Source organism: Vicugna pacos, chromosome 4 (genome assembly GCF_048564905.1).
Source record: "Vicugna pacos chromosome 4, VicPac4, whole genome shotgun sequence".
NCBI classification, from domain to species: Eukaryota; Metazoa; Chordata; class Mammalia; order Artiodactyla; family Camelidae; genus Vicugna; species Vicugna pacos.
Genome location: NC_132990.1, coordinates 36,967,667 through 36,993,988, shown reverse-complemented (window position 1 = coordinate 36,993,988; position 26,322 = coordinate 36,967,667). Strand labels below are relative to the sequence as shown.

The window sequence follows — 26,322 nt, the reverse complement described above, 5'->3', positions numbered from 1 at the left end:
CTGATGCCAACACCCCCATCTGTTCAATCACAGTACATGGCCTGCAGACTGACATCCAAGTGGGGGAGTCAACTAAAAACCAAACATTAGCAAGATCTTTTGCAAGATCTTTCCCCTAGGCCTTTAGTTAAAGTCTCAATTTTTTGTTAATCAAACTAATAAAAATCTTTGCAAGGGTCTTGAACACTATAAATTCCCACAGACGTACAGGTGAGTTTCAGGTTCCAGGACTGAGAAGACAGGACTCATCCTAAGGAAACAGAGACCCAAAGCTTGGCAGCAACAAACTTGCAGCTGGTCTCTTTTCACAAGCTGGACCACACTGTTCTTTCCCAATAACACCTAAAAACAGGGCTGGGCTCTCCTACCTTCAGAATCTGGTCCCCTTCTTGAAGACCTTCCTGCTCTGCTGAGGTGCCCTCCTGAATGCCTGCCACAAATATCCCGACGTCGTTGCCACCAGCCAAGCGGAGGCCCACGCTGTCTCCCTTCCTGAACCGCACCATCTTGGTATTGGGGCTGCAGTGGGTTCAGAAAAGAAAAATGGGAGGTTTTGGGGGGCTTTTTTTTGGTAAAGGGGAACCAACATGAGCAGTGAGAGATTTAATTTCTTCTATCCACAGAGTGATTAACCCTTTATAAAGCCTTCTCTCATTTTTCTTACATAATCTGTAATTGTATCTGCCTTGAGGCTATGAGATGCATATCAGTCGGCCACTTCACCAGTGAAGAGTAGAAATACTGAATGTTTACGTAAACTCATTCAACATTAGAAAGCAAATAAAGGCAGGGTTAAGGGCAAAAATCAAGGTCATCCGATTGCTACTGCAGGATTCTTCAAAAGGAAAGCCTGCTGCCCCCACAGGGCACTTGTCAGATGGAGAGGCACAGCCTGGGTCTGGGAGGCTGCTCAGGAACACCACTGACCCCAGGGGGTTTTCAACATCAAGTGTAGAGCACTGTAGCACTTCTTCCCTCCCCACACGCTAGGACCACCTGTCACCCTAGCACCTACAGAGTTAACTTAACTGCAGTTCAGCAATATCTCACCCATCTGGGAGTTACTGGTTGGAAAAACTCAAATATTCAGAGTGACATCTGGGACACTAGCCAGGTAAGGAGACAAGCAGACAAAGTCAGCATAATGAAGCTCACTCACCTCCACGTTTTACTCTTCCTACAAGTGATTTCTCTTTATTTTAAACATCAGCAATAGGGAATGGTTAAAGGCAGTTGAATTTGACATCAAATCACCATCTATAGTTTAAAAACACCTTTCTCCTAGATTTCAGTTAAGGAGACAGAATTGTGTGGAAGAAGAAAGAGGGAAAGCGAGAGAGACTGAAATGCATACCCATATATTGCTAAATCTTCAGAACTCGGACGAAGAACAGCTCTCGGGGCTGGTTTTGGTGGAGGGACTGTGGATTAAAAAGCATAGTTACCAACCCGGACTAACAGGAACTGGTTTGTCTCTAAATATAAAGATTACCAAATCCACAAAAATGTAAGTCTGTACCTTATGTTACATATATATGATCACATCAAACAGCAAAAATAAGCCTTAAAGTGAAATTTAAAATCCCTCTGATTTCTGGAGTGATGGGGTACCAGGAGCATCTTTTGCTGTAATATCTGGTCTTTGACCTCAGTTCCTGACACAGAATTCCTACATCCCTTGGAATTTACTGGGTGTTAGGGGTGTCCTTTGTTCTAAAGAGATGACTCTTGGTGGGTTCCTGGACAGCCTCAGGATGGGACTGGTCCCAGCAAAAGGAAGCCATGCACATGACAAGCTTCCATTAACTAGGGGGTTCAGAGTGCATCAGGGTTGGTGAAAACACTGAGGTGTTGGGAGGGTGACATGCTTGGTGAGGGCATGAAAGCTCTCTGCCCTCTCCCCGCATCTTGCCCTATGCATCTCTTCCATTTAGCTGTTCTTAAATCATATCCTTTAATTAAAACAAAAACAAGACAGTAATGGTAAGTAAAGTGCCTTCCCGACTTTTGTGAACCATTTTAGCAAATTATCAAACTTGATGAGGGAATTCATGGGAACCCACAGTGGAGAGCTGATTGGTGAGAAGTGAAGGCACAACCTGGGACTTGCGACTGTAGTCTGCAGTGGGAGCATCTTACGGGACTGAGCCCTTAGCATGTGGGATCTGCACTAGCTCGGGTGGTCAGGGTCAGAAATAAACTGAATTTCAGTGTGTGGTGTCTGGAGAATTAGAACTTGTAGATGGGCAGAGGACAAAACCCACACAGTTGGTGTCAGAAGTGTTGTGAGCAAAAACAGTTCAGGTTGGGGTCAGGGCTGGGAGATGAAAGGACCATGACTAATGAAATATAACAAAAGGGTTTCAACCTGCTGGCACAGAGAAAGGGCTGTCATTTTTTATACTTCTTCAATATTAAACAAGATAGGAATACCCTTTCCATATATAGATTTTTAAGAATGATTTTTAAATAATTTTTCTCCCTCCTTCCAGGCACCTTCTGGAGTTACCAAGCACACACCCCTGAACACGACTGTTTAAAATGAGCCTCACCTGGGGATTCCTCTTGGTATCTGGGTTCCTTGCTGGGCTCTGGGCTGACTGCAGCTGCAATATCCCCAGTAGACTTAAAGGGAGTGGGCGTGGCGCCCATCCTGGACCATCGGCTCTGCATGTCCTCTCTTGAACTTAAGCACACGTCATGTTAATGTCTCATCATGTGACAGATTTGCAAATATGTGTGTGCATACACCCACAAGGACATGTGCAAGGGGAAATATACATCATCTTACTTTGGCCTTTCCTTCAGCTTTTCATTTGAGGAGTGATGATCATAATCAGAATACTGCTGCCGTCTCTCCTCTGGAGAAAATGACCGGTTTGACTCTATTTCTGAGACATCTGATTTCAAAAATAAGAAAAGACTTCTCAATAAAATATTTAAGACCAGTGCCAGAAATTATTCTATTCTCTGGGCAAGGAAACATGGGAAACGGAAGACAGACGGGCAGTCATTGTGCTGTTAGTCTGACAGTGTTCCTTTGGGGGAAAAAAAAAACCATGATAGTTTGAAAGGAAAGGCATTAATTAACAAAGAGGAATCCAAATTCAGAATTTTATGTTCCTCTTTCATTATACTTTCCATCAAAGCTGCCACTGAAGAGTCAAAATCCAATGACAGGATCATGTATGTCTACACTCATTTTTTTTTTTTTTACCACATAGACCAGTGCTTCTCAAACTTTAATGTGCATACATGTCACCTGGGATCTTATTAGGATACAGTTGTTCTGGGTGAGGCCTGAGATTCTGCAGCTCCCTCAGGCTCCTGGATGATGCTGATGCTGCTTGTGGGCTGAGTGAGGACCACACACAGAATAACAGTAATACACTGGGTGCTCCCAGCGCACTGGGATGACCTCTCATGCTCTACTTGTGTTCCTGCCCTGCACCCCTAGCAGTAACTGCCTGATTAGACACTTTATATCAGAGAAATTAAACTAAGTTTTAAGGGTTTATAAAGCAATTCTTTTAAAAATCAACAAGTCCATCTCCAAACTGGAGAACTTACTATTTTCTAATCTTGTCTGCACCAAGGTGATACCAGATGGTTAAGTAGGAAATATTATGTCTACTTATTTTTAATGGTAATGTTTCCATGGCTAAAATGTGACCCTATGCATTGGATGTCAACGATACTTCAATTAAAAAAAGAAAAAGGAAAAAAAAATGTCAAGACAGGCCCAAGAACCGAAAAAAAAAAAAAAAAAAGAGTAAAGGGCCAAGAAGCCACAGACCATGTTGAAGGACATGAAGTTGATTTGCTTGTGGAAATAAAGACTAAACCAAATAAACAAATGATATGTTATCCAATGTATAATTCATATTCAAGATAAAAAAAGAAATGAATATAGCTTCATAAAGGAGAAGAGGTGACACAGACTGCTAACCAATGAATGCCACCATATTCAGTCATCCTGACTGACTCTCTGTTATACTGTCTTCCTGTTTTAGCTAACCTCTACATTGTCTTCTCTTTGTTGGAAATATTAATAGCCACTTCAAAAACATCACACGACAAAGTGCAAGAATGAGCGATTTACAAATGTTAGTTCTCTGAACCACTCACACATGCATTTTTCACTAACAAGTTTTGTTTTCAAAGGCCTAAATCAGAGCCCACCAGGATTCACAAGGGCACCAGAACTTCATGCTGGAATCTTAATTTCAACAGAGCCTTTGGTAGGACAATAACAACTTTTGAAATTAAAGTTCAAATGAGAGGTTTCTGTTAGAAATTTAGCTTCCAGCTGAATGGCCACGCTAAGCAGAGAGAAGGCTGCAGAATCACCAGCCTTCCCGGCCTCTGGCTAGCCCGCAGCCTCCGCTTCCTTTACCTTCTATTTCTGAGTCGCTGTCATTTAGAGATGGGATGTTAATGAGTGTCTGCTTGCTGTCCCTCAGTACCACGAGCTGGAGTTTTCCTCTTGACTTTTCTATCAGTTTTCGAGCATCCGTTAAAGACATGTTCTCAGTCACGGTTCCATTTATCTGTGTTTAGGAAAAACGGTCATGTTACATGCAACACCACCATTCACAGTGAAGTGGAAAATTCTAGTTTTCTCCATCTAAAAATCTGAAGGCTCTGTTCAGTTATTCAAACAGGGCTTCAGGGTGACTGATTGAATAAAAATGAATTACCCCTTAAATTAAATATAACCCTGCTTGTCTGAAACCCAAATACAGAAGTGAGAGAGCTGTACCCTACTTAAGTTACTCTGTTAATTAATTTAACTTCCACTCTCCAGATGATGGTTTGGTTTACTACTAGAACGTGTTTCCGGACCGGAGAGGTTTACAAGAACTATTAAATATTCAGCATTCATATACTACCATCTCTCCCTCTCATCTTTCCTTAGGGAACATGAGCTTAAACCTTAAATAAACAGGGAAGAATAAAGTCTTTGTTGAAATTAAAAAAAAAATTCCACTATTATAAATCTCCAAGTCTGGTTTTCCTGATTAAAAAAATGATCTCTGCTGCTCTTCTTGCTTTTTTTCTTACTACTGACTCCCATCTCAACAAAGCTTCACTGTGTTTGCACTTGAACGTGGAAAGGCGGACTGTGGAGCTGAGTATGAACTGACTATTCTCTGCCTTGTCCCTCACCTTGAGAATTATGTCTCCTTCGTGCAGGTTGCCATCTTTAGTCGCGAGGCCGGTTCTGGTCATTTCCTTTATGAAGATCTGACTCCCAAGCCGGAGACCATACTCTAGGAGACAAGTGCACAAACATCATGCATTTTGTCAACTTGTTCAGAAAACCTGAGTCTAGCTTTTAGGACTATTTAAAGATATGTATGAAAAATTATTTTTGCATGTGAGAGTCTATAAGACCACTGGCCTGGACTGGGCAAAACAGTCAATGTCATAAAACAAACAAACAAAAACCCCAAAAGAGGCAGAGGGACTGTTCTAGATGAAAAGAGACATAAAAACTAAATGCACTGCATGAAACTTCACTAGATCCTTGAGCCAACTAGGGCAGAGGTGGAGGGTAGGGGTGGGTTATAGTATTTTGGAGCAACTTCAAAATGAGCTGTGCTATAATATATTATAAGGCATATTAATGCTAATTTTCTTAAGAGTGATAATGGCATTATGGTTGTATAGGAGAATGTTCTTATCCTCGGGAGATATTTGCTGAAATATTTAGGGGTAAAGGGTCATGCTGCCTGCAACTTACTTTCAAGAGGCTCCCAAACACCACTGAAGGACAGAAAGAGAGGAGGTAGGGGAGGAAGAGGGGGAGGAAGGAAAAAAAAAAAGAGAGAGAGTGAAAGAAAACAAATGTGGCAAAATGTTAAAAACTGGCAAAACTAGATGAAGGCTAAAATTAACACTTTTCAAAACAAAATGTTGGGGAGAAATAAAAACAGTTCAATACATCTTAATAGGCAAGGTCTACTTTCAGTGCAGTTGCCTAAAGGAAGGCACCACAAATAGCACACCCTCCATTGGTAACAATTTCGATTGTGTGGCGTTGGCACTGAAAACATTTCAGTGTGTGAAGCAAGGGAGCAAATAAGCCAGCAAAGCAATAAATAAAGTACTTAATTAAAACTTGCACAGCTCTGGGCGTCTATGGACTTTGAGTTGTCCTCAAAAGAAAAACCACTGTTATTTACAAAGTATCTGTTTTAAAATATTTTATATGCTATTCAGACTACCCTGATTTTACTTACTCAACTTGCAAAAATATACATATTAAGGAATTTTGGTTATTTTGGAAGTTACCACAAACCTAGCAGGTTTTATTATTATTGTTATGGACTCAAAATCCTATAATTACAAAATAAAGTAACTTAAAAAGAAGACATACAGGTGGCCAACAAGCACATGAAAAGATGCTCAATATCACTAATTATTAGAGAAATGCAAATCAAAACTTCAATGAGGTATCACTTCACACCAGCCAGAATGGTCATCGTTAAAAAGCCTACAAATAAGGATAAATTGTATAGCACAGGGAATTACAGTCATCATCTTGTAATAACTTTTAATGGAGCATTATCTGTAAAGATACTGAATCACTATGCTGTACACCTGAAACTAATATAATATTATAACTCACCTATACTTCAATTAAAAAAAAAACAAATACATAAAATTTTTAAAAGAAATGTCTACAAACGATAAAAGCTAGAGAGGGTATGGAGAAAAGGGAACCCTCCTACACTTTGGTGGGAATGTCAATCAGTACAGCCACTGTGGAAGACAGTATGGAGGGCCCTTAAAAAACTAAAAATAGAGTTACCATATGATCCAGCAATCCCACTCCTGGGCATATATCAGAGGGAATCTTAATTCGAAAAGATACATGCACCCCAATGTTCACAGCAGCATTATTTACAATACTCAAGATATGGAAGCACCCAAGTGCCCATCAACAGACGAATAGATAAAGAAGATGTGGTGTATATACACACACACAGTGGATTATTACTCAGCCATAAAAAAGAATGAAATAAAGCCATTTGCAATAAGCAACATGGCTGGACCTAGAGATTATCATATTAAATGAAGCCAGACAGAGAAAAACAAATATCACATGATATCACTTAAAAATCTAAAAAAAAAAGATATGAATGAACTTATTTACAGTGAACTTATTTACTGGAAACAGACTCACAGACATAGAAAACAAATTATAGTTACCAAAGGGAAAAGGAGAGGAGGGGGGCATAAATTAGGAGATTGGGATTAACATATACACACTACTATATATAAAATAGATAAACAAGGACCTATTGTAAAGCACAGAGAACCATACTCAATATCTTGTAATAACTTATCATTGAAAAGAATCTGAAAAATTGTATATATGTATAACTGAATCACTTTACTGTATACCTCAAACTAATACATCATTGTAAATCGACTATACTTCAGTTAAAAACAAAAACCAAAATAACAAAGTAACTTTCTACCACTTAAAAATGTTAGGAAGTAGATTTAAAGGTAAGTTTGCGTGCATATTACGTCCTCTATCTTGTTTTATCTTATTCTATTTTACTGATATAGTTGATGTACAATATTTTATAAGTTACAGATGTTCAAGATAAGCTTTAAGTGACTTACAGGAAGTTAGCACCAGATCTTACCACAAGGATTAACAATGTTGAGGTGCACCCCCATCTTTTAGGAGGCTGACATTCAGGAAAGAACAAGGGTGAGACAGATAGCATCTGCTTTCATGGATGGCAGCTCCTTACTGCTTAAACAGCCTCACAGCCCAGGACAGAAGGCTGAGACAAATTTAAGCAGTGACTTCTATGTATCAATAGTTCCTCTAACCTCTTACTGCGAAGTTACAAATAGGTTGTTATCTGTGTGTTTGTGGGCATCTCCAAAATGAAGGGGAAAAAAATGAGCTGATCAGCTTCTAAGACTTTTACCAGCAAGGCTATCTGGGGTCCATGAATTGTAAAAAGCTGGCCATGTGAACGGATCATATTTTTCTTAATCAAATGTAGGTCCTACCTACTGCCAGATATTTATAAAGATTAATTCTTATGCAACTCTAGCTAGTGATAGCTAAATTATTACGTAATCTTACCAAAAGGTGGCCAAAAAAAATTTTAAAAAGTGGAAATTTGGGGAAAAAAACAAAAACAATTTCTAAGTTTGAAAAAAAAAAATGGCCCAGGAGTAAAATGCTGTATCAGCCATGGGGCATGAGCCCCCTCTCCTCCTTAATAGTATTACTATGACCAGGTATGACTTGGGCAGTCTCTTCAGACAGATGTCTTTTTAACTGTGGCTCACAATTCATGAGTAAGTCCTGAAATCAATTCAGTTGAATTGTGACCAGTATTTTTAAATTTAGTATAAGGGAACCTCTCAGAAATCATCACAGATGATTCCATGTATTCCATGAAACATATGGCCAAGTCCTTCACATACTGGCGCATTCATGATTATTTGCAAGATGTGGTTCTTTCTGTGGCAGGGGGAGGAGGGAGAATTGAGGAAGGAAGAGGAAGAAGAAGAGGTGAAAGAGAAGGAAAAGACTGACAAGCACTGCAGCAGGGAACTCAAGAACCTGGGTGCACATCCTACAGAGTGTGCATCAGACCTCTCTGAAGGAGGTCTCATGCCAAGTTATCTTTCTCAAAACTTCTCTACAGTCTGCAATCTGGAAGCAGAATGGATTTTACTCTGCAATTCTTGGGGTTTAATGAATTAATATGTTATTAGCAGTGGTTATAAAGATTCTATAGAATCCTTAAACTTCTTAACATGTATATTCCTCAGAGATAGTGCAATCTCAACTTTCACCCTTATTTTCTAGACCTGGGCTCCAGGTATCCCATTATTCACATACCTGCAGTTATTTCAATATCCTTTCAATATCAGGTATTTCAATAGGTACCCAGTTTTAAGAAGTCAAGTCTTTATGTTCCTCTAGAAGAACTAAAGAAAACAAACCCTCTTATCTGACAGGCTATTTAAAATGCAAACTCCAAACCTAAAAACCAAAACACCTTTCTCTTTGCATTGCTGGGTATTCATTTTTTTTTCCTCTTTGAAGAACAATGAGAGAACAAAAGGAGATAAAAGATACGTTGTAAAGCATTCAGAAAGTTAGAAGCCAAGTATCAATGCAAGGACTACTTCAATGCTGGGCTCTAAAATCCCTGTTCATTCACCTACTTGCTTCCTATCCCCTATTTCCCAGAGATAAAGTTTGAGTTCCAAATCCACCACTTACTGGCTTCATGACATGGGCAAGTTGCCTCCCTGAGTTTCAGAGTCTTCACCTAAACTGTACATGTTACTAAGCGTCTCTAGCTGCCACATACGGCTTTGGTGAATCTGGATATGCTGAATTGCATGGAAGCACTCCAGGAACGCAAAAAGGGACGGGCCCAGGCCAGAGCTTGCCTCATCCATGAGTGTACAAAAACCTTTCTGCACCTTATTATTCCCATCTATAAAACAGGAATGAAGTCTCCTATCCACCACACAGGCCTCTGGTGAGGATTAGAGATTATTCTTTCTGCAGAGGCCCTGGCATAGAACAAATACTCTATCAAGATAAGCTGGAGTATTGTCCTCTATTGTGGTTTCATCAGTTTAGGCTGCACCAGGTTCACGAGGAGGGCTTGTTAACACACAGACTCCCGGGGCAGGGAGGGGGCACCCCAGTGTTTCTGATTCAATAGGGCTGGGGCCTGAGAATCTGCATTTCTAATGAATGTCCAGGTAATACTTATCCTGCCCTGAGAACCACTGGCCTATCAGTTTAAAGCCAAATTTCCACAGCCTGGCTCAGCCACTGATGATACTACTTTGTGCAAGTCAAGGAACTTTTCTGTGCCTCAGTTCCTTGTCTATAAAATGAAGATACGAGTAACACCCAGGGGAGGTGGTAGTGAGGCTGCAATGAGCTAATCCGTGCAAAGCATTTAGGTCAGTGCTTTGCGGACAGCAGGTGCCACGTCAGAGTTAGCTATTACTGTTATAGTGCTTTTCTTCATCAAGCATGACTACCTTCATTTGCTTTGCTTTTGATCAGAAGGACGCCGATGGGCCTGTCCGAGTCTGGCTGGTCAGGCCGCCCCCGCGGCTCGGGACTGGGGCTGCGGGAGTGGAGGTGCTCTCGGCTGCGGCTCCGGGACGCCCCGTACCGGGCATCAGGCTGGGCCCTGTGGCCGTACTCCACCTCAGGGCTGTAGGCTCGATCATAGGTGGGGTCAATGCTCCGGCCGCGGCTACTCTCCCGGGCTCGTCCGTAGTCGTCGTGGTCCAGGCCCCGCTCCAGGCTGCGGCCGCGGCTCCGGTCCCGCTCCCGGCTGCGCGCCCGGTCGTGGGGACGGCCCCTCTCCGGGCTGTCCTCCCAGCTGTGGCTGCGCCCCCCGCGGCTGCTGGGCCGGCTCCTCTCGCTGTACCCGCTGCGCGCACTTCTGCCGTCAAACTCATCCATCACCTCAAAAGCCCGGTCATCCTCGTGGATGGGAAGGCTGCTCTGCACCGGGGCCACGTGGACCTTCCGGGGCCTCTTGACCACCTGTCAGACAAACACTGGGGACTCATGACTATCACAACCAAAAAGAGAATGCTGTGGTTAAGAGCGCTGGTTCTCCTTCCAGTAAAACTGTGTGTCCCTGTCCAGTCGCTAAGCCTCAGGTTCCTCATGCAGAAAACAGGGACAAGAAATACCTCAGGGGGTTGAGAATAAAATAAGTCAATGAGTATTAAGCTGTGAGCACAGTGCCTTCAGAATCTGCTTCTACCCAGAGTGTGAAAAGCCCCAGAGACTTTAAATCAATAAGTTACAAAAATGAAAATCAGAAAGTGAGACATTCTGCTTAGCTCCCTAGGTTCATACAAAAGTCAATGTTATTAAAAAGAGGGGGCCAGGCAGGGGGATAGAGGGACCTTTGTAGATTAAAAGAGACTAAAGAGATAAGGACCAAAAGTGATGAGTTAACTTTGATTGGATCCTGGAAGAGGAAGAAAAATATTCTATCAAAGACATCTTATGATATGAGGTGTGTATTAGAGGATATTACAGAGTTACTATTAATTTTCTAAGACAGGATAATATTATAGTTATGTAGAACAATGTTCCTATTTAGGAAACTTGCAAAAGAAGTCATTTAACTATCATTTCTGCAACTCCCCCTCTAATGGTTCACTAAAACTATGTATGTTTATAAACATATATAGAGAAAAATCAAGTGACTATGGCAGAATATTAACATTGTAGAAGAATATGTATGTGGATTAAACTAATCTTTGAACTTTTCTTTTTGCTTGAAAATTTTCATAATACAAAGGCGAAAAAACCTAAACACCACATGTCCAGAGCATCCCCCTAGCTATGCCCCTAACACATGGTATTCCAATTCTCACTTTGTGTGTCCAATTGCCCCACTGGAGAGAATACTCCTTGCAGCTCAGACCTGCTCCAAGGTCAAGTGGTATCTGGCTCACAGTTGATTTTCAACCAATGTTTGCTGAATGAATGAGTGAATAAATAAATGAATGCCAGTATCTCCTAAAAAAAATTGAGTTTATGAAGATAGAACAGATCCTGTTCAGGCCTTTACAAATGAGTCTTTGAGCTCATAATTTATTTTCTAAATTAACCCTAGTTTACAATTGTTCTCAGTCTAGGTAATTGTCCTAGGGAATAACTGTCTAACGTGGCTCTTAAGGCAAATTCACTCAGATAAGAGAAGCACTGGTCTTCAGTTAGAAGGATGAGGAAAAGGCAGAGAGGGAATTCCTTACGTCTTTACATCACCCTTAACATCATCCACCCAAAGTGCTGAGGATACAGAAGTAGTGGCCCCAGGTTACATAAGTCTGTCAAGTGCTTAAGAATAAGTGGTAATTCTCTGGGCATAAGAACAAAATGCTCCTGAGGCGAGCTGAAAACAAACCCAGAACTTACAATGGCAGCAATCTTCCCACTTTTTCTCAGCTGCTGAACAGCAAATGAATGGAGCACATCTTCCATGGGGGTGCCGTTAACCATGACCACCCTATCATTTTCTCTGCAAACAAAAGAGAAAAATGGGACATGAAAAACTCCCATCTAGTCACTGTGAACTGTTTATTTAGGAACAAATAAATGTGGCAGATTAACCCAAAATGCTTATTAAAGGGCTCAGTGTTTGATGACGCCCGAGGCTTAGTCAACTTGGTCTGAGCTCTTCTGAGGAAGGAACCCAGGAGCCACTCAGCCCATTTGGGACAGTGTCTCCTTGGAGACCACCTGGGGAGAAGGACTCAAACCACGAGGTCCCTCCAGGAGGCACTGGAGAGTATCAAGATCTGACCACAAATGGAAATTCTGCATCAGGCCCTCCTAACCCAAGGTACCGGTGTGCTTCAGCAAGTCGACAAATCTCCCCCAGCGAAGGTCGATACCCACTTGTGTTTTGGAGAGGAAGAAAAGACTGCCTCAGATTCTTCAAGAAATTGTGAAGTCCCAGAACCCTAACTCTTACTTTATCTCACCCCCCAAAACCATGTAAAAATTCTCCTTTGCTCTCTGTATGAAACACTACTGACTTTCATAGGACCGCTAAGACTTGAAATGCCAACAGAACCTAAACTTTGGAGCTGTCTGGCCAAGCAGTTGTGTGATTAACTTTAGATTCTTCCCTGAGCAGTTATCCTAAGGAAACCTAGACATACGTCTTTCTGAATGGCATTATTTTCTCTTCAGACCAGAAGGCTGGTGGCTGGAAAACTTGGGTATTCAATGTAGCAAAATTTCCCAATTTCCACATTCCTCTTACAAATTAGATAATCATTAAGCCAGAGTATCCTCATTCTTAATGAATATAAATTAAAATAAATAGACCCATTATATTTAATTTATATTTATTAAGAAAAAAAAGATTACGACAATTTTATACTTGGTGCTCATAAATGATTCCTAAATCCAGGGATGACAGTTAACAATAGACAGTTATAACTATCTTCCTGTGGAAACGACTGCTTTCCTTCACCCAAAGTCTGGATGTTTCCAAAGGTTTGGGGATTGTTAAAATGGTGTGTTATGGTCTCAATTACTGCCTGAAGACTTTTCAATATGTACAAAAGTTCCTTTTCTTTCTTAATTTTAGAAGTGGACACCACCCAAAGCTCCCTGTTGAGGGCCAACCAACGGGGCTGGCAGGGTTGGGGGCAGGAGGGACACTCACTGAAGCAGCCCGTCTGCGGGTCCACCCGGGAGCACGTCAGAAATGACAATGGACGTTTCCCCATTTTCGAAGTGGGGATTGTCTCTGCCTCCTGACACTGCAATTCCAAATCCTCTCTTGGAATCCTGTTCATTGGAGTTAAGAGAAAAATTAAAACAAAATCCTTCTGTAAGTGGCTTTCAGGATTTATTGCAAGCAGTCAATAAAAGAAAGGTCAAACCAATAACCAGAGATAGCTCAGGAACAGAGGGCTTACAGAAAGAAAGGATAAACAAAATAAAGCATCATCATGGTTAGGTGACAGGTTTATAAAGGGGAATCCCTTATCTAAAAGAAACAGGCTTGTGAACGCTGGACAAAATTGACAGCACAGACCGGAGTTATCACTAGAAGCTGGCGGGGATGAGAAATAGCAGCGTCTGTCCAAATAAGGATGTGCTATTGGAATCTCCAGTCACACCTGTTCTCATATCCTGGCCTGAGCTGGAACGGTTTCAGTCACAACTAAATCCGTGCTAAAACCATATTTTTTAAGTATACCCTTAACTTGTAAGCCAGGTGAGCTGGTGGTTTCATGTCAATGTAGGGTGAAAAAGAAGTAAATGGGTTTGGTTTTCGAGATAAAATCTGAAGATAAAGTTTTTTGAGATCTTATGAGAGAGCAAAGCACTGAACTGTTTTCTACATGCAGGTAAAAAGGAAACACAGATTAATTACATCCAAGATTAATCTAGAAGTGTATCACAGTGAACCTAGATACCACATAATCCTAATTCATTTCGGTGTTTAAAAAAGGCGAAGCTCATAGATGTCATCCAGATGGCAGGCGTGTATGTGATTATAACCCTAAACAAGGATTTGATTATGTAAAAATCTACTCAAAGAATAAAAGAAGGAACCCCTCCTCCATCTCAAGAAAAGTTCCCATGTGGGACCCACTGTGCCAACTGCTGACAAACAGTTACCAACACAAAACAAGCTGGGTGGTTGTCCATTAATCACAGGGCCCGGAATTTGGCACCATCATCCGGTACCCGGTTTTACAAAGAGGTAGCACCATCCTATACCGGGCCTAAAATGTCTCTCACCTTTGCCTATTTGGGGTCCAAACTCAAACGGTATGTGGTGGAAGGGCAGAGAGAAGAATCAGAAGATGACAAGAGGTGAAAGATAAGACCTGAAGGGGGAAATTCCTCAACTGAAGAAACCAGAAGTTTTGGCACCTGAGTACCGGTATGTGTTTTTCTACCTGGATTAGTTTAATACACGTTTATTCAAGAACCAAATTTTCACTGAAGTCAAGGTTTGAGATTCATGGTTCTGATGGTCTAAGGAAAACCCTCCCTTTGAGGAACTTACAATCCCTCTAAGAAGTGACAGAGACGGGGGGGATTCAGAGTAGGAGTAAGACCCACTCGGGGCCCAGGAAATCAGTGACGCTGACCAAGGCAGCTTGCTGGGATAAGACTTCGGCATCACAAGTGCATTTCTAGTCTAGCTCAGCCACACGCAAATCACTTACAGACTCTTGACAATTGTGCTTGTTTCGAGTGGGGCTAATACCTACCATGCCTACCTTGAACTTTGCTGACAAAATAAAAAGAAACAGGGCTAACATTTATTAAGCAGCAATTATATGCTAGACTCCAAGTACTGGAAGTTCTTCATATTGCCTAATTTAATAAAGAGGGGCAATACCTGTGAGATGGCTTTAACAATTATGTAAAATACACTCATGTGGTATTACTTCTACTTTCAATCCCATGGGGTGTGGTGGTGGGGAGGGTTGGGGGGGGTAGGTGTTAAAAATTTTATTAAGTCAGCATCTCTTAATATAACCAGGAATGGGATTAGGAACACAACCCATGTCTCCTGATGGCTAAACCAATGTTTTTAAAGTTTTGTTTGGACTTAAAATTCACTGAGGGAATTAAAAGTTATACACACCATAATTAAAATCACAAAAGTCTGCAGAAGCTACCTCAACATCCTTAAATAGAACAGGTTATTTCCATTCCTCCTTCCCTTTTCTCTCTTTTCATAACCTGTTCTGTCTGGAAATAGGTGAATGCACTAAATAACCTCTATAATTTTCTATATTATATAGACCTTAGCCAAAAAGTATAATAATATGCAAATCCTTGGTCATGCAGGAATTGTGTTTGTCTAAAAATAATTAAGATCCATGATCTGTTGTGGTACACACACACACACACACACACACACACACACACACACTGGAATATTACTCAGCCATAAAAAGAATGAAACAATGCCATTTCCAGCAACATGGATGGACCTAAAGATTATTATACTAAGTGAAGTAAAGGACAACAGAGAAAGACAAATATTGTATTATATCACTTATATGTGGACTGTAAAAAAAAAAAGATACAAATGAACTTACAAAACAGGAACAGACTCACAGAAACAGAAAACAAACTTACGGTTACCAAATGGGAAAAGAGGGTAGGGAGAAATTAGGAGTTTGGGATTAGCCAATGCAACCTACTATATATAGAATAAACAACAAAGACCTACTGTATAGCATAGTGAAGTATACTCAATCTTGTAACAACCTATAATGGAAAAGAATCTGAAAAAGAATACATATGTGTGTGTGTGTATAAATGTGTATGTATACATACGTGTGTGTGTGTGTGTATTACTTTGAATTACTTTGCTGTACACCTGAAACACTGTAAGTCAACTATACTTCAATTAAAAAAAGAAGCAAGACCCACGATCTGTATGCTCAAGAACATGACGGCAGCAGAGATGGCACGAGCAGCACTCACCTTCTGGAGGGTCACGGTGTACTGCTCCCATATCAGTTCTTCCATGCCTGAGGCCTGTTTTAAAACAATCAAAGCCGATTTGATTAAAACCACAAACATTTCAATGTCAGAAATAAAACTGTAATTTGAAATGTCTCCATAGAAAGTCCAGCTCACACAGTCTACATACCAAAAAGAGTGGATAATTTTTAGGATCATTATACTACCTGTTTTCAAACACACTCTCGTTCAATGAAATGACCAGCTTAATAACACTAGAAGATTAATGAAATACCTAGTGAGAAATGTACCTCAAAAATCACAAAATATTAAGTGTTAAGCCTTTTTATTACCACTATTTCAGAACATTGGCATGATAAAATCCCTTTTCTACTGTTCTAAATAGATATATATGTTCTTTTTAAAAAATCAATTTGACACAACATTGTAAAATGATTATAAATCAATAAAAAATTAAAAAAAAATCACTCTCCCTTTACTACAATTCACAAAAGAAAAAAAAAGAATTGTAAACTCAAAAACAAGAAAACAAAAAAAGGAGACAGAATACTTCCAGATCACAGTCATTTCAAAATGAAAACCAGTTTTTAAAAGAAGTAAAACACTAAAGCAACGTGTCTGGGGAAAAGGGGGAGAGAAGAAGCTGGAATAAGCTGACTGTGTAAATGTTTTTTCCCCAATCCCCAAATAAGCTACAGAAGTTTTAAAATAAATCAAAATCAAAATGTGAAAAAAAAAAAATCACTCTCCTGGGGGGAAGGGTACAGCTCAGTGGTTGAGTGCGTGCTTATCATGCATGAGGACCTGGGTTCAATCCCAAGTAATTCCATTAAAAACAAACAAACCAACAAACCAAATTACCTCTCCTAAAAAATAATAAAATTAAATTTAAAAAAAAATCACTCTCCCTTCCTCCTGTCAAAGGTGACCTCCTAGGCAAGTTTTATGCACTTTTATGTCTAAAGGAATCCTTGCCCTGATCACGGAGAGTGCCAAACTGCATCATTTGTGGGACTGCTTGGCCTTTCCTACACCAGTATTGCCAGTGAAGATGATAATCCCTGCATAAATAGATCCCGGGGCTTCAGTTTCTGACAACATTCTAAAATAGATAATCTATACAAACCTGAAAATAGTGAGTATCATTTTAAAAAGTAATACTAATAGTCCATGAAATGCAGGTTGCCTTTGAAAGGAAATCCTTAAAAGCAAGAAATGCGAAAAAAGCGCAAAGCCAGAGAGATAAGGCAGCAGTGAAGCAGGCATTTCAACAGGACACTGGGAAGAGAGAGAAACTGTAGCATCCAAACAGGGTGGAGATCAGATTAGAGTGGATGTATTAGGGAAAAAACACTACCAGACAGATGGAGACAGCAGGGACAGTCACTTGTCTCATTCTTGGCTCTCGGTAGATGGAAATAACTAGTACCTCCCTGGAGAACTCCTGTATCAACAGATCTGTATTCATTCAGGTTTGAGACTGAAATTCATATTCCAGATGTGACCACACCCTCCCCTAGAACGATCACATTCAAAGTGGTTCTGCACTGATGGCACCATCCAGGTGAATAGGCGCAAATGAAATTGTCTCCCAGGAACACACTAAAACACAGGCTTCACAGAATCTCCCAGGTAAGTACATGAGGAACAAGAGTTCACAATTTAAATACACACACAAAACAAGTCACCATTCGTGAGAGTTGAGAGAAACAAAAAAACCTGCAGAATCAAAGACTGTAAATACCGGAAATATCAAAGACAAAAAGTATTTTTCATGTGTTTATCTTAAGAAATTAAAAGGAAGAATTCAAAGTACAATGAAAGAACAAGAGAACATCAAAAATGACCACGCAAATCTTTAAAAAAATTTTAGAAATAAAAAAATACGATAGTAAAATTAAGTTAAAATGGATTAAATCACATACTACACGTGTGAAGACAATAATGAATCAGAAGACAGATGTGAAGAAATTACCCAGAATACAGCACAAAGCATTTAAAAAATGGGACATATGAAAGAAATTAAGAGTGAGAAAGTCTTACAATGTTTCTAATTAGATTTCCTGAAGGAGATAAGAGAGTATAGGAGAGATGCAATACTTAAAGAGACCGTGGCTCCTCCAGACTTAGAGATTTTTCAGGTTCAAAAAGCCTGATACACCACAAGCAGGGTACATTTAACAAAAAAGTAAGAAAAACACTTTTAAAAGAGACTTGAGAGCAGCCAGGCAGTAGAGATTACAAAAGAACAATCAGAACAACAGCCAACTTCAAAACAGCAATAATGAAAGCCTGAAGCCAGCAGGACGCTATCTGTAAAACAGTATCTGCTGTTTCAGGGGGCAGAAAAGACATTTTTTCAAAAAACAAAAATTGGGACAGATCATTACCACAGATAAGCAATAAAAGAACTTCCAAAGGATAAATTTAAGACAGGAAAATAATCCCAGAAGGAAGACCTAAAATCAAGAAGGAACGTGAGTAAGCCTGGACATCTATTGGCTGCGTGCAACCATAATAACAATGTATAACTTGTGAGAGTTATACAAATTAGATAGAACTAAAACACTGGGCAACCCAGCATGTAAATCCAAATGACTTTAAGATGATTTATTTATTCTAAGTATTTTATTCAAGAACAGAGTTAAACTGTTGATTAATTTTGAACTTCACTGGGGTAACCACTATAGGAATAATTAGATACACATCTTCCAAAAATACAGGGGCAAAAAAAAATTTTTGAAGTCAATCTAAAAGAAGCAGGAGACAAAATGAGAAATTTAGAAAAAGGACAAATATAAAACACAAACTATTGATTGTAGAAATGAATATAGTGAAGAGTAATAATAATAATAAATATAAAGACAAATGGTCAGAGTGGATTAAAAACAAGAAGATCCAATTATATGTTTTTAAATACAGGTAAATATTTAGTATATTTAGTAACATCTAAAATGGAAGGACACAAATAAATCTACTTACATAAATAAAAAGCCTTATTGCACTTATTATATATAAACATATGAAAAAGTTGTTTTACATTAAAAATATTTTATATCAAATTTGCCATTCCTCCACTGTTACTAATGAGAGACAGGGGGGTAAAAATCAAAACATGTCCAGATAATGTGCTTCTTTTTTCCCCAGTTAGCAAACTCTTAGGGTTGGGGGGAAAGAGGCTTAGCACAAAAGGCAATTCTAACAACTAATATATTAGGGCAGATAATTTATTTCCTTTGGTAGAACAGGGTTAGGAAAAGGCAATTTTGTTTGTAGAGAAGAAAGATGAGCCAGCCTACTCCTGAGTAGCTGTAACTGATTACTCAAATTGAGAGGAATTTATAATCCTTTAGTTCTCTCCTCCCTCCTTGTACTCATTTTGGGGACATTTCCATGGGTAATACCATCTGGCTCCAGGAGATATGATTTCTCAGAGAGAGAGAGAGAGAGAGATTAAAAAACAGAATTCAGATCACCTCTAGGGTTAAAGAAAATACCAGAAAAAAATGGTGCCTGGAAAAGGTGAGAACTAGGATCTGTGCTACCAGCACACCTGGAACTGGGTGCTCCGGGAGTGGGGTGGGGCTTGAGGGGTTGGGGGGATCAGCATCCAAAATGGGGTGACGCTTAGATTAAATCAAAGTACATCAACATAATAAAAAACATAAACATTCAAAAAAGGGTCACTGTTTAAATTACATAAATCTCCCCAATTATTTACATTTCTTTCCCATGACCACTGTTTTTCAGTTAAAAAAAAAAAAACGAAAGTGGATTTTCAGGTGAGCTTTTCATATCTCACTCACTCTTGTCTCTTATCTCCTAGAACGGTATATGGCACACAGAGTAGGCACTCAGAAAGGTCTTCTTTCCAATAAACTAACAGACAGATACACATTCATTCATCACCGAATTTCTATGATGAAGGCACGGATTTCTGCCACTTACAAGTTTTCTTAAAGGAAATTTCTACCACATCCAGTGGCCCTCTGCTTCTCCCGTAGCACACTTGTGGTGAGCTAAAAACTCAGGTGCCTACAGTCTGGTGCTCCTGAGAATAGTTTAAAGCCATTCCTTTCTGGAATTTTGTTGTCTATGTCTAAAAACAGCATTTTCCAAAGTGTGCCAGTCTATTTTTGAAGGTTAATGGGTTGTGACACAAACCATTAACTACTTAAACATAATATTAAAAGAATATAGTGCTATACACCAAAAACTAATACAACATGGTAAATTAAAAAATATATATATACTTATATATTATTACATAAAGGTATATGTAACATATAAAAGTGATAAATTTTAAATCTTAATTTTAAAGGTGAGGAAGTGAGAGTAAAAATAAATTTTAATAGCCCTTTTGAGCATTAAAAATACCCACACTGTATTTAGCTCACAAAGCTGTGACTTTTTACAAAAGCCTCACAGAAAACCCTCATTCATTCATTCACTTGTTCATTCATTCATTCACTTACTCATTCACTTACTCACTTAAAAATATTTATTGACCACCCATTATGTGCCAGGCATGTGGTTTGTGGCACTTGGAATACATTGGTGACCAAAGCTCATGTCCAAAAAGCAAATCAGAGTCTTCTCTGCATCATCTTATACAGCCTCTTTTCAGGAATACAGAGCACCCTTCACAACACCATGTATTCCTCAGAAAATCAGCTGTAGGGATAGGCTACAGCGTGCAGCAGCTTAGCTGAGAGCTGGGATCACGCTTTTCAAACTGGGCCACTGGGCTCGGGCCCCACCCAACCTGTACTGGACTGTGCAGAGATCAGAGAATTGTTACGAACGCCAGCAAGGAGCAGCTTAGCCTTTGGAAAACTTTACGTGCAAGGCATAGGAAGAGCACACATACATTAGAATTAAAGGTACGCGTATTTACGATGCAGTGATTCCTCTCCTGGGCAGAGGCCCTCAAGAAATATGCCAATATGTGCGCACGAATCCACACAGAGTATTCCTAGCATCAATGTTTCAACAGCCCAAACCTGGAGACAACCCTAATAATCTATCAAGAGCAGAATGGAAAAATAAATTGTGATATATTATTAAAATGCAATTTTATACTGCAATGAAAACAAACTAGAGCCACACAACAGAGACGCATTCTAACATAACAGTGAGTGAAAAACATTCTAGAAGAATTTACAGAACATGTTATCATTTTTATACAATTCAAAGTACACTGTTTCACAAAAATATGAACATACTTAACACCACTGCACTGTACACTTAAGATGGTAAGTTTTATGTAATGCTTTTTCTACCACAATAGGAAAAAATAAAGCAAACAAAATCAATCTTTCGTTTAGAGATGTTTGTGCGTATGTATGTGTCTGTGACTGGGGACGAGGCAGAGGAGGGAGAAAGGACCCTGGGTCCATCTTGGTGAGGATCCATGGGTATGTGGGTGCATGAGTGAGCAACAAAGAGTACCTGACTATTCCTGGCCCAAGGATCTCATACCCAGTATTTGTTTATGCAGCACAGACTTTGCAAGTGAAAGAGGAGAAGAAGGTGTGATCATTTGGACTAGAGGGAAGGCAAGGCAGTAATCTGTCAGCTACGTGGAAGGCAAAGAAAGGCAGGTGAGGTGGAGAAGCAGGCTAGCTCTGGGGGAGCCGCAGGCTGCAGGAGACACCAAGCCTCCTTGTCACCCCAAGAGTCAACATTCCGGCAGCAGGAGTATCTTTAGTGACCCTTTCACCACTTGCCCCATCACTTTCACTTTTCCCATAAGTAGTGAGAATAACTACCCTAGTAAAATCTTAATGACTCATCCCTAGACAACATGGAAAGATAAAAGAGCCCATTTTTTTTTCACCATAAATAAAAAACTCTATTCTGTTAGCAGTAAGGTATTTACATGAAGAATGAGAAAAGGACAAAGACAAATAGTTATCTAATCTTTTAAAAATATCCTCCAGTTGTTATAAACTTTCTTCAAAAAATCTTAGTCCAACAGGTAAATCCCCTATTTTACATCAAGAATATGGAAACGTGTTAAAAACCAACCAGAAGGCAGACCCTGGGTCTTCACTGCCCTGGCTCCCCCAACAGGAAACTTTGAAGCTTTCTGTCACAAATTGCTGCTTCTCAGTGATGGAGGTCAGCGCCAAAGCCAAAGATTCATCAACACCTCCCATAAGGGCCATGTTTGATAAAAACCCTAAGTCATAAAAGTAAACACTCATACATGTTATATTGCTACATATGTTCAAACTATACAAGGAAAAGAACATGCGAAAAATTCTTCTCTAGAGGGAGGCTACAGCGCAGTGGTAGAGTGCCTGCTTAGCATGCACAGTCCTGGGTTCAATCCCCAGTGCCTCCACTAAAATAAATAAATAAACAAACAAACAAACAAATAAACCTAATTACTTCCCCCTTTAAAAAAAACAAAAACAAATTTTTCTCACATCATTTAGAAACCTAGATATAAGGATACAGATTTCTGCAGAATAACAGAGCAAAAAGTTTTTTACCCCCAAACAAGGAAATTCCCAAATACAAACATCGTGTGGATGTCAATATATTAAATTATTCCCAGGAAGCAACATGGTGCTTGCAGATTCCCAACACAAGGAAAATAGCATCTTTGATTCCTAAATTCTGTAAGAGGCTATCACTTTCACGTAAATCTGCTAAAAATAAGTATTTAAAAACCCAATGACTACGATCTGCAGCTCACAATTTGTTACTGAAATCTGCCAGAAGCACAAATAAATCAGAGGAGAAAGGAGTCACTGTGAGAAGGCTCCCCCCTCCAACTTCCCACAAAGAAAGGTCAGAAAAGAAAGGGGGGAGAGCTTGCAGGGGGACTCACATGGCCTTTCAATCTCCCCAACTTTTTAACAGCCTGGATCCACAATCTCTGGAGGGCCTGGGCGGTCTTCATGGCCTCTGGAGGTCAATCAGCCAGAGCACTGTCTACATGCCAGGCTGCTCACCCATTGCCATCACTCCACGTGGTTACGTAAGGCAGATACAATAGTGGCCCACATTCCCAGCAAATCCTGTTGTCATCTCGCACAGTGACACATCCATACAGCAGGGACGCCGAACGCTTTGAAAAGCACCACTTGTGAGGAAGAAAGAAAGCAGTCTGGATTTGCGCCACTCTGCCAGCTTTCTCTTTCTCCCTCTCTCGTGTGCCGGGGAACCAGAGAATCTGAGTAACTATTCCTTGTAGACATGTAAAATGATTCAGTATCCAAGTAGAAATGATTAAGCAAGTAGGACATTCTAGAGCAATACCGTAAAAAGGAACATTTAGTTTAATGTATTTTTTTTTAAATGGAGGTACTGAAGATTGAACCCAACATCCAGTGCATGCTAAGCTAGCACTCTGCCACTAAAGCTATACCCTCACCCAGGAACATTTAGAAGAACACTGATTTACGTAGATGCTCCCATACATACACATACACATGAAAAGCATAAGCCTGCTGAAGAGCAACTGGTGATGGTGCAGGTGAACAAAATCGTTACTGTTACCTAGAAATTAAAAGGCATGAAGATACGATGTTTCACATCCTCAGAGATAACGAAGTCTGTACCGAGAGGGAAACAAGACATGGGCAGTTGGTGTAGCTCAGACATCTGGGGTGGCAGGGAGTGGACAGAGTGTTCACTCAGCAGTGTTTCCTACTCTCCCTCCCTTTTATGTAAATTTAGCAGATAAAAGAATAACAAAGAGCCTTGCTATCTATTTCTTTCTTTGCCTTTACCATTTGCAGGGTAGGATGGGGGATGGAAAAGCATATTTCAGATTTCTAAACATCTAGAAAAGATTGCACGGGATGCTGGAGACTTGAGAGCTGGGTTTGCGATTTTGGAAGCACTGGGGAACCGGTGATCCTTCTCCCAATGCAGTAGTCTGTGTTACACCAACAGGCCAGCCTGAGTGGTCTGCACGTGAGGAGCGCACCATCCATCCGACTTGTCTGAGGTTGAGATGTGTGATAAATGCGGGTCATGAGATGCAGACCATATAGGAAGCAACTTTCAGCAGAGGCAAGGATGTGAGTTTTAAAGGCAGGCCATCTGGGGGCAATCTCTGTTCTGTCACTTAGCTGTGGCACCTGGGATAATCTGTCACCTGTTTTTATAAAATGGGGATAATACACCTACACCTCAGAGGGCCAGTCTCCGCCTGGAATAAGGCAACCTTTCCCTACAAAATGCATTTGCAGAACAGGCACTTGAAATTGTTCAAGTCCTCCCCTTGGACTCCCCATGAGTAAGTTCTTCAGAACTTACTTGGAACAGCAGAACAAGGTCAGAAATGAAAGTTTGTTTCAAACCTTACACTGAGGATGGCATGGAGGACATAGCAGCCCTACAGAAGCAGGACCCTTGGAAGTTGAGTGGATGCCCAGGACTCGACCCCAGCTGTGCAGATGTTGCCAAGGTGCCTGCACCAGCCCAGCTCACCCCAGGGCTCCTTGGCTCAATGGGCCCTGGGTGCAGAGAGCAGCTCACGCCTCTACTGTGACCATCCTTAGAAAAACACTTGGGCTTCCCTGATGAGGAAATAAATACTTCTTTCCCTTATATTTATGCATATTGCCCAGAAGTCACAAACATCCTACAAATCAAGTCCAGATTCTTCTTCAATGATTTCCAAAAGTTAGTTTCTGCCCTCACTCATTCCTTTTTTAAAAAATTGTGCTAAAAACCGCAGAACATAAAATATATCCTCTTAACTATTTCTAAGTGTTCAGTTCAGTAGTGTTAGGTCCGTTCACATGGCTGTGCAACCAATCCCCAGAACTTTTCATGTTGCAAAACTGAACCTATGCCCCCATTAAACAACTCCCCATTCCCCTTCCGCTCTGCCCCTGGCAACCACTCCTCTATTTTCTGTTTCCATGAATGGGAACTACTCTGAATAACTCATGTGAGTGGCATCATACAGTATTTTGAGTTTTCTTTTTTTTGGTCCAGCTTATTTCATTTAGTATAATGTCCTCAAGACTCATGCTTGTAACACATGTCAGATTTTTCATCCTTTCTAATGCTGGATAATATTCCACTGGGTGTGTTTGCCATATTTTATTTATTCATCCACCAATGGGCACTTGGATTACTCGCACCTCTTAGCTATTGTGAATAATGCTGCTATGAAACAGGTGTCCCCATATACTAATTCTTTACTCATTCATTCAATGAATGTTTACCAAGGGCAATGTGCCAGGCTCTGAGGATCAAATGAAGATCATAACAAATACAGTGCTGCCTTCAAGGAGTTTGATGGGAGCCAGCACTTGATCTAGTCGGGAGTGAGGGGTGCTTCCCATGAGCAAGGGACATGGAGATGAGATCTGGAGAATGATTACTATTGGGGGTGCGGGTGGGGCTGTGCAGATCCCAAAGCACAGCGCAGGGCAAAGACCCTGAAAAGAGACAGAGGGGAGGGGCCACCAGAGAAACCACTGCAGCCTGTTTCAGCGAACAGCTATTCTACCAGTGACGTCAAAAGAATAAAATGACACGTTAGACAGGAGGGTATAGCTCAGTGATTATGTGCTTAGCATGCACAAGGTCCTGGGTTCAATCCCCAGTACCGCCATTAAATAAATAAATAAACCTAATTACCACTCCCCCCAAAAAGAATAAAAGGGCACTCTGCGGTGGACAGCTGCCTGTCCAAGAAGATCTTAGGAATTTACCCTAACGTCCATAAATTGCTAAATTTCATAGTCACATACTCAAGAAACAACTATGACACTCACCCTGTCGGTAAGAGACAAGCTACCCTAAATCATTATCCTGAGGGGAAGACAGTCTGGTGGGGAACTGGGACACGTAGACAGTAACCACAACTTAGTGTAACTACAGCAGCTGATGAACCTGCAAAACTCATTCATTCAACAAATACGCCCCCAGCACCCAGGACAAGTCAGACCCTGCTGTCGAGGCTGGGGGGATAAAAACCAGAGTTCTTCCCTCACAGGGAGGACTTTAACAGGGGAGACAGACAATACACAAGGAAACATATCCAGTAGCAGGTAGTGTTATGTGATGACATCGGAAAGAATGAATCGTAAGAAAATCTGGACCTCTTTCCAAGGAGAGGGAGCTGCAGATACAAAGACTATGAGTAAGAAACAAGCTAATTAAAGTCATGAAAGAAAAAAAGGCCACAAGGGGCTGGAGCAAGGTGACCCATGAGGCAATGGCAGGTACATAAAATGTGACATTGACAGCATGGACACAAGTTATTTAACTAGGGATGGGAGGTCCGGCGTGGGCGGAAGTGGGCCCCAACAGTAGGGCAG

At 40.5% G+C, this 26,322-nt stretch overlaps 1 protein-coding gene across 6 annotated transcripts in view; it reads right to left on the bottom strand.

The window, feature by feature from the left end:
* Window positions 1–26,322, bottom strand: part of TJP2 (tight junction protein 2) — a 111,044-nt gene that overhangs the window by 21,407 nt on the left and 63,315 nt on the right. For all 6 annotated transcript variants that reach the window (XM_072959560.1, XM_072959558.1, XM_072959559.1 and 3 more), the window contains 10 exons: window positions 16,025–16,078; window positions 13,227–13,351; window positions 11,966–12,068; window positions 10,057–10,573; window positions 5,170–5,273; window positions 4,397–4,550; window positions 2,792–2,900; window positions 2,553–2,686; window positions 1,355–1,421; window positions 369–519 (listed from right to left, as the gene is read on the bottom strand). In XM_072959560.1, coding sequence (XP_072815661.1) covers window positions 369–519; window positions 1,355–1,421; window positions 2,553–2,686; window positions 2,792–2,900; window positions 4,397–4,550; window positions 5,170–5,273; window positions 10,057–10,573; window positions 11,966–12,068; window positions 13,227–13,351; window positions 16,025–16,069 — 1,509 coding nt within the window. In that variant the 5' untranslated portion in view covers window positions 16,070–16,078. The remainder of the gene's footprint in view (window positions 1–368; window positions 520–1,354; window positions 1,422–2,552; window positions 2,687–2,791; window positions 2,901–4,396; window positions 4,551–5,169; window positions 5,274–10,056; window positions 10,574–11,965; window positions 12,069–13,226; window positions 13,352–16,024; window positions 16,079–26,322) is intronic.